We start from the raw sequence: 9712 nt of genomic DNA on the forward strand, positions 1-9712 counted from the left end.
CAAAAACACACTTCAAAATCAACTATTAAACTTAAAAATAATTATAAAGTTGATTTCACGATTGAAAATTCGTTTAGAGAGCTATTGGGTTTCTCTTCAAAAAAGATTGAAAATAACGGGACGTTTTACAGTGATAATGTTATCCAAATATCCTCCGGTATAAATTCAGTATTAATTCATTGTGATTTGATTGATGGTGCTTATAACGATGGAATAAGAACAAATACAATATTTTCATTCAGTGCATACTCAACCCCGATTGGTTATAAATTTAATATGGAACCAAAAAATCTTGTCTATTTACCTGTGTCAGGAAAAACCATATACAGAGTAAATTTTAGGATAACCGACCAAGATAATCGTATGATATCCTTTAATGATGAAATTATATCCATCAGAATTCACCTACGTGAAGTTTTTCAATAAATAAATAATGGTTATTGTGAGAAAACACGAGTTGGGAAAATATAAAATAATTACAGGGGAGGGCATGTTCCTTTCACCAGACTATACAAGGTATGTGGGTAGAGGATACTATAAACCTAAGAGACAACGAGGTGTAGGTCATCAATTTCGAAATAAAGGAGATGGGATAATTGATACTCTAATGGGTATTGGTTCAACCATCCTTAAACATAAAGACCTAATTGGTTCAACTGCTTCTGCCGTGGGCTCCGTTGCGGGTGCTATAAAGAGTATAAAAGATGCTCAAAAGGAGTCTCATAAATTACAAGCAATCAAAGAAATAAAAAAAGGTAAAACTCAACTATCTTCACAAGAACGACAAAAAATCATTAAAATACTTGGGTCAGGGTTTCAACAATTTTAATGCTATATAAATACAAGTATGGAAGCGATTGATAGTATCTATGATTTGGATGATACGATTATCATTTCAAACTCCACTAAAAAGGAAGACTATTTTAAGGTAAATGCTATAACAGGAACAGACTGGAATTCAAACGGAACAAAAAGTTTTGAAATAAATAATCAACAAACTTACTTGAATATAGCTGATAGTTTCTTGCTGTGTAAATTTAAATTCACTAAGGCTGCGAATAATACTAATGCTACACTCGTAAATGATTTCTTCTGGAAAATGTTTGACAGTGTCCGCCTGTATATTGGAACACAAGAGGTTGAAGCGGTTGATTATGTCTCTGCTACATCTGAAATGATGAAATTTACACTATATTCGTTTAGTGATAGAATGGGTAAGGGAGCTGTTGAGGGTTTTATTCCTGATATGTCAACGGGTACAAACGCAGACCCTGGTTATAGTCAAAGGAAGTCAATGTATAATGATGACGCAAAAGCTGAGAATAGTTTTACCGTAGCAGTACCTCTGAAAGGTATATTTGGATTTTGTGATTATGATAAAGTTTTGTATGGGCTTAAAATTAGATTTCAACTACAAAGGAATGATAATGTAAATAGATTGCTTTTTGGGGATGAAAATGCTTTTGGAGAAAATAATAAATTTGTTATTAATGATTTGTGTTGGTATATCAGTGAATATACTCCTAATCTTAAAACGGAAGAGATGTTAAATAGAAGACTTAACTCAAAGAAACCGCTAAATGTATCATACCTTAAAAGAAGATGTCAACACGTTAAACTGGAACACACTACCTACACTTGGAATTTAGGTGTTCTTCAAGGAAAGCCACGATACCTCTGGCTCATTTTTAAAAAACCAGATGGAGAGGACGGTACTAATAAGAATAATGCCCTGAGTGATAATGCAAAGGTGAAACAACTTCGGGTTTCTCTTGATGGCACATTTTATCCGCGAGATAGATTGGAAATTGATTGGGAAAAAAATGATTATGCGGAAGCCTACAAGTCCTACCAAAAGGTGTGTGAAAGTAATGGTAATAATGATCCTATTTTGGATATGGTTGCGTTTCAAAAACTTTATACAATCTACGCAATTGACCTGAGTTCTCAAAAGGAAACTATAAAGTCTAATCGAGTGGATACTTCTCTATACATTGAAAGAGGGGAGAGTGAAGAGGTTAATGCATATTGTTTGCTTTTGGAGGAAACAGAATTACAGATTAATACAGATAATGGTGTTATGATTAATATCACATAGGTTTTTTCTCATAAATAAATGGTTGGGGTATATGTTAATCAAATCAATCTTAATAAATTAACATCTTGTATTCAAAATCAAAAGCCTTGTATTATTAATGTTAATACAATTCAAAGAAAAGGAGCTGTAAGAATTGATGTTTTACTCACACACACACAAGTAAAAACACTAAATGATGTTGGATCACTTAAAATTAAAATGACGAAACCTATGTTAAAGAAATATTCAATAGACGAGTCAAGAGGAGGATTTCTCCCGTTTCTAATTCCTTTATTTGCTGGTTTAAGTGCGGCGGGAGCATTGACTGGTGGTATTTCAGCAGCGGTAAAAACTGCTAACGAAAGGAAGGCACAACTAAAAGCTCAAAAAGAATTGGAAAGACATAACAAGGAGTTGGAGAAACAAATTAGTGGAAGTGGTGTAATTGTAGATTTTGCTCAAAAACTTGAAAGTCTACCTGATAAAGCTAGATTGTTGGTTGGAGATATGCTTTCCTCTATCGCTCAAGCGGGTGTTAAACTAACTAAACGGGGTAATGGATTGTATCTTTCTCATAAATAAATGGATAAATGGTTTAAACAATTTGGAAAGAATACAACGTCAAATATAGAACTAGCTAAGTATTGTAAAACACTAAAAATTGATAATGTGGTTATTTGTATGAGAGATGAATTAACACATATAAATAAGAATACAAAGAATATTATTATGAATTTAGACACACAGAATGGTTCTCATTGGGTTTGTATTCATAATAGTCAGGATAAATATTACTTTGATAGTTATGGTATGCCACCACCTGTTGAAGTAATACAATTCTTACAGAATGGTGTTTATCAAACATTCCAAGTTCAAGAAATTAATTCTAAATGTTGTGGCCAATTATGTTTATATGTATTATTTCAACTCAACAATAATGAAAATTTTTATGATATCATTTTTTATCTAATATAAATGACCTATGTTGGAAAAGATGGTTCTATCTTTGGAAAATCCTCTCAGGATATTGATTTATCAAATTATTATACAAAGGCACAGGCTGAACGACAAAAATATAGTGTAAGTAAAAATATTAATATGAAGAATACTTATAAATTAATCAATTATCCAAACCCTACAGATGCGAATGACTTGATTAGATTCAGTGATTTATCACAATATATATCTTTAAAGAAAACAGCACGTTTTGTGAAACAAGTAAAATTTACAACCACAACACCTGGTTATACTGACCATACACCTTTCCTCATTGAATTTAACTACCTGCTTACAATTAAATTTTATAAAGAAGGACATTTAGTTAATATGCGAATTAATAAATGGGGGTATGATATGCCTGATTTAGGGTATAATTGGTCTTTTTCAATAAACATAGAAGACCTACATGATTTAAATCAGTCTCGTAAAGAAGAATATTATCCACTTGGTGAAGATAAGGATTTATGTGGAAGTACAATTAGTAAACAACAAATACGTGATTTTAAGAAAATAAAAATATATGATAGTATAGCGATGGTTCGCATGACAAAGAAGGAAGGTAATGAGATAAGGATAGAAAGCCGAGGAATACAAACCGATTTGGTAGTGGGAAGATGGGGTGGTATTACCTGTCATAATATTAATCTCACATATATTTCTGATACATAAATGGCAGGAAGAAGACTACAAGAGAATTATAATTTTTGTATTCAAGGATACCTACAAGAAAAGGGTGCTCGGTATTACATACCTTATGATTTGGAGCATATACATGGGAATTTTGTCATTAAAAACTGGCCTTATACTGATATTGTTAAACCCACAAATAGAGACTTGTTTAAAATATTAAATAAAAATGAACTTCTCAAAGTTATGAAATATAAAACTCTTTTAGAAATCGTCAACAAATCTTATTGGTATCCTATTATGAGAAAAATAATTATAGATACAAGAATATCTCAAAATCCAGATGAGTATATGTATAATATTCTTTGGGGTTCAAACTCAAGGGTAGCAAGGGATGAGGAAGGAGTTGAAGAAGAGAAGGAGGAAAGAGAGAAAAAGGAGAAGGAGGAAAGGGAGAGGGAGGAGAAGGAGGAGAGGGAGAAAAAGGAGGAGAAGGAGGAGAGGGAGAAAAAGGAGAAGGAGGAAAGGGAGAAAAGGGAGAAGGAGGAAAGGGAGAAAAGGGAGAAAAAGGAGAAGGAGGAGAGGGAGAAAATGGAGGAGGAGGAGAGGGAGCAAAGAGAGAGGGAGGAAAAATATAAAAAGATGGAAATCAGTGAGATTCATAAAAGATTGAGTGTATTAAAGCAAATAAATCAATCTCAATGCACCGAAGAGGAAATTAAAGAATTAACAACTCTTATGAAGATAATGGTTTCAAAAATAAGAACGTCAATGTCTTCAATTTCAGGGAGGAGATTTAAACGAGAAAGTGGTGAAGAAGAAGAAGAAGAAGAAGGAAAAGATTATGTGATTGATGATGTTGGTGTCATTGACTTTAGTTAGTTTTTATTTGTAAATAAATGGAGGAGAGAGTGAAGGCATTCCTTAGGATTCTTTATGTTTTAAAAATAAAGATTGAAATGTATATGTTGAAAACCAAAAAGGTTTTGATACTCTGTCGGAATTTTTCTGATAAATAAATATGAGTTATTGTCTCAAATGTAAAAAGAAAACTAAATCTAAAAATATCTCTTATGTTAAAGCTAAAAATAATAGAGTTTATCAAAAAGGAATATGTCAAGTATGTGGCTCTAAAAAGTGCCAATTCATCTCTCCTAAAAGAGGAGGAGACATACAAAAGTTTCTGTCAGGAAGTAAATTTACAACAACTGGAATTCCAGGGGAATTACACCTTCCAGGGTATTCTTTCTGTGGTCCAGGAACAAACTTGGATAAAAGATTAGATGAGGCTGACAATCCTAAACCTTGGTCTAAACCTACAAATAGGGTTGACGAAGTGTGTATGAAGCATGATATTGCTTATGGGAAAACCACTACGTTGACTGAAAAACATAAAGCCGACAGCGAAATGTTGTATAATTTGTCTTTGATACAAAATCCAACGTTGAGAGAGAAAGTTGATAGGTTTATTGTGAGAAATTTGATAAATGCTAAATTGAAACTTGGTCTTGGTTATTCCTCAAAAAACTATTAGGCTCTAATGATGTCAAGACTGAGGAGCTTTTGGCTGAAGAATTACACAAACCTATAATCACAAAGTTTAAAAGAAGGAAGGTTTATTCTAAATACACCGACCACATATGGTCCGCTGATTTAATTGAATTGAATAATGACAGGGGATACAGGTATGCTTTAACCGTTATTGATTTGAGGAGTAGATTTGCCTGGGTTGTCCCTTTAAAAAAAAAAAGGGGTGATACTTTAATGTTAGCCTTTAAGCTAATATTTGATCGGGATAAAAGGAAACCAAAGAAGTTATGGACTGATGAGGGAACAGAGTTCTATAACAAAATATTCATGAAATTTCTTAAGGGGAAGGGTATTAAATTATACAGCACCTTTAATGAAGGAAAGGCAGTTGTTATTGAGCGTTTTAATCGTACTTTGAAAGAGAAATTATATAAAAAATTCACACAACTCGGTTCTCAAAAATGGGTGTATTTAATTCAGGATATTGTAGATAATTACAATAATACAGTTCATTCATCAACAAAATCAAAACCATCAGAAACATTTACAAAATTAGAATATGAAAAGGAGATTAATTTGAGAAAGCCCAAGTTCAAAGTTGGTGATATGGTAAGGATATACAAATGGAAAAGCCATTTTGAGAAAGGTTATACACAAAAATGGACTCGTGAATTATTTAAAATCATTGATGTAATGGATACAGTCCCTTGGACTTACAAATTAAATGATTTAAATGGAGAAGAAATCTTGGGTTCATTTTACTCGCAAGAATTACAAAAAACAAAGCTAATAATTCATTAAACAACATTTCTATTCACCCCACCCAGATTAGCTAATTTAATTAGTGGTAATAAAAAAAATATTAAATAAACAAAAATCATAAGCCACACCCACACAGACCACGCCCACACAGACCCCACCCACACAGACCCCACCCACACAGACCCCGCCCACACAGACCACACCCATCATCCCCCACCCCCAGTGCGTCCCCCACCCTTGATCCCCCCTCATCCCACCCCCACCTTCCCCACACACACAAGGGGAGGGGAGGGGTGGGATGAGGGGGGGCCAAGGGAGGGGGACGCACCTTCCTGTCCCTTTTCCTTTATTCTCTTTTTGTAATTAAGAATTAAATAATTGTAAACAAAACAAATATATATAAATATTGAAAACATTAAAATCTTTATATTATTAAAACATTTTTCTTGAGGTATACATTCAACTTCTCCCCAGCATAAGTCATCAATTTCTTCCCAGCACAAGTCAAAGGTTGGTTCAGCAGATGTCTTCAGGTTTTGAATCTCTTTCTATTAAAGACAAGAGGGGAGAGATATTTATTTCATATTTATGTTCCATGTCAAAGCGTCTTGAAAAGCGCTATACAAAATAAATGTATTATTATTATTATTATTAATATAGGGTCGGATGCCCTTCCTGACACCAACCCTGAATCACCTCTTACGATGCGCAGGGATATGGTGTACCTATTATAAACGGTGAACCACACACACGTACACACATGCTTACCTCGAAAAAATCCAGCTTAGCGTCAAGATCGTTGAGTTGAAAATGTAGAGGTTCACAGGTTGGTAGGAAATAACCACTCCTTGGGGGATCAAAATCATCCCACTCAAAATTTTGGTCTTCGAGGTTAATACTGCAAACAAAATAAGGAGAAATTACTATTATATGCTGAAGTAAGCCTGACAAAACATCACACACACGCACACACACACACACACACACATTCACAGATACATACACACACACACACACACACACACATACACACACACATACACACACACACATACACACACACACACACACACACACACACAATCTCATTTTTTCATTTCTGTTCCTCACAATTCGATCTCTCTATTTTAATCACAGACACACATGCACACACATACACATACACACACACACATGCACACACACATGCACACACCTCTCGTTTTTTATTTTCTATCATACCTTTCACGTGAATTTTCTAAGAACGGTGAAACATTGAATTCATTCTGAGCCCACCATCTCGGAGGTAGGTTATTCAAACCCGTATTCAGTTCGTTGTGGAACTCTTGAGAAACAACTTGAAATTCTGCCAGGATATTTACAATATTTGAATTGCTGCAATGAATAGGAAAAATAAATTATTAGTTGTATAATTAATCACATACAAAGCTCTCATTAACAGTGTTTAATACCAAATGAACTTACCAATGTCCTGGCGAGTATTCTTCATCAGAGGAAAGACTGGAATAAGACAAGCTCATCTTCGTTCACAATGTTTAAATGTCCCATTCGGAGACCTCTCTTTTTATAATGAACAAAATGTATTTCGGGGAACTGAAGTGCTTGTCAGCTTTTGGAAACTGAGGGCGTGTGTTTGTGAAAAACAGGAAACAAGACAAAGAGAATTCCTTGGAAGTTATCCAAGTGAAACAACGTCATTTCTCAACAGTGAGCTATTAATTAGAAAAGGTTCGAGTGGTATATAAATGGAAAACAAAATGAATGTAAAAAATATCAAATAAGTATAATTGAAAAGGCAACTGGTAAAAAAGTTCACAAAACAAATAAGAGAATTAATTTAAATACCGGTGAGTTGGATGAGACGGTGAGGAGAGTTGTAGGAGAATTAAATTATTTCCCACACATAAACAAATATTTGTAGGGTCGTTGTTTGAGTGGGTTATATTCACCAGATGATATTAAGAGTAAAAGGTTAAAAGGTCCATAAGGTCAGAAGGATCACAGGTGTTTAAGTGGTCTAATGAATAAGGATAACATGTCAAAAGGTTAGAAGGTTCGTAAAGAACAGGGTGAGAGAAATAGAGGTCTTTAGGGGCAATGAGGGAGGGAAAGAATTAATATGGAAGTGAATGGGTCAATGTTTGAGTGGGTCAAAGATTAATCTGCCAGATGATATGTAGAAGAAGGATGATAGGTCTATAAGAGAAAACAAATATTTGTAGTGTTTGAGTGGTCTAATGAACAACATTAAGGATAGGTACTACAGACAAAAGGTTCATAAAGATGAGGGTGGGAGAAATAGAGGTGTTTATGATTTTTGAAAAAGACAAGGGGGTAAATGACATTAGATAGGGATTTCCCATGTTAAACGGAGGTGTCCCAGAAGCAACATTATTACACTACTAACACAAGTGCGAAAAGTGGTTTTTCAACACTAACACATGTGCGAAAAGTGGTTTTTCAACACTATCACAAGTGCAAAAAGTGTTTTTCCCACACTAATACAAGTGCAAAAGTGGTTTCCTGCACCAACACAAGTGCGAAAGGTGGTTTTTCAACACTAACACAAGTGCGAAAAGTGGTTTTTCAACACTAACATAAGTGCGAAAAGTGGTTTTTCCACACTAATACAAGTGCAAAAGTGGTTTCCTGCACCAACACAAGTGCGAAAAGTGGTTTTTCAACACTAACACAAGTGCGAAAAGTGTTTTTTCAACACTAACACAAGTGCGAAAAGTGGTTTTCCACACTAATACAAGTGCAAAAGTGGTTTCCTGCACCAACACAAGTGCGAAAAGTGGTTTTTCAACACTATCACAAGTGCAAAAAGTGTTTTTTCCACACTAATACAAGTGCAAAAGTGGTTTCCTGCACCAACACAAGTGCGAAAAGTGGTTTTTCAACACTAACACAATTGCGAAAAGTGGTTTTTCAACACTAACACAAGTGCGAAAAGTAATTTTTCCACAATAATACAAGTGCAAAAGTGGTTTCTTGCACCAACATAAGTTCAAAAAGTGGTTTTTCAACACTAACACAAGTGCGAAAAGTGGTTTTTCAACACTATCACAAGTGCAAAAAGTGTTTTTTCCACACTAATACAAGTGCAAAAGTGGTTTCCTGCACCAACACAAGTGCGAAAAGTGGTTTTTCAACACTAACACAAATGCGAAAAGTGGTTTTTCAACACTAACACAAGTGCGAAAAGTGGTTTTTCCACACTAATACAAGTGCAAAAGTGGTTTCCTGCACCAACACAAGTGCGAAAAGTGGTTTTTCAACACTAACACAATTGCGAAAAGTGGTTTTTCAACACTAATACAAGTGCAAAAGTGGTTTCCTGCACCAACACAAGTGCGAAAAGTGGTTTTACAACACTAACACAAGTGCAAAAGTGGTTTCCTGCACCAACACAAGTGCGAAAAGTGGTTTTTCAACACTAACACAAGTGCGAAAAGTGGTTTTTCAACACTATCACATGTGCAAAAAGTGTTTTTTCCACACTAATACAAGTGCAAAAGTGGTTTCCTGCACCAACACAAGTGCGAAAGGTGGTTTTTCAACACTAACACAAGTGCAAAAAGTGTTTTTTCCACACTAATACAAGTGCAAAAGTGGTTTCCTGCACCAACACAAGTGCGAAAAGTGGTTTTTCAACACTAACATAAGTGCGAAAAGTGGTTTTTCCACACTAATACAAGTGCAAAAGTGGTTTCC

The 9712-nt window shown here is 34.6% G+C and overlaps 1 protein-coding gene across 1 annotated transcript; it reads right to left on the reverse strand.

Moving 5' to 3' along the window:
• Positions 1–6226: 6226 nt before the first annotated feature.
• On the reverse strand, positions 6227–8113 carry LOC144889267 (uncharacterized). Its single transcript, XM_078769323.1, has 4 exons — positions 7460–8113; positions 7217–7369; positions 6764–6893; positions 6227–6543 (listed from the first exon to the last, which is right to left on the reverse strand). Exons 1-4 carry the CDS (start codon positions 7513–7515, stop codon positions 6244–6246), a joined length of 639 nt encoding a protein of 212 aa, XP_078625449.1. The 5' UTR covers positions 7516–8113; the 3' UTR covers positions 6227–6243.
• Positions 8114–9712: the final 1599 nt, after the last annotated feature.

The sequence above is a fragment of the Myxine glutinosa genome, unplaced genomic scaffold (assembly GCF_964187855.1).
Source record: "Myxine glutinosa unplaced genomic scaffold, kmMyxGlut1.1 SCAFFOLD_2083, whole genome shotgun sequence".
Taxonomy (NCBI): Eukaryota; Metazoa; Chordata; class Myxini; order Myxiniformes; family Myxinidae; genus Myxine; species Myxine glutinosa.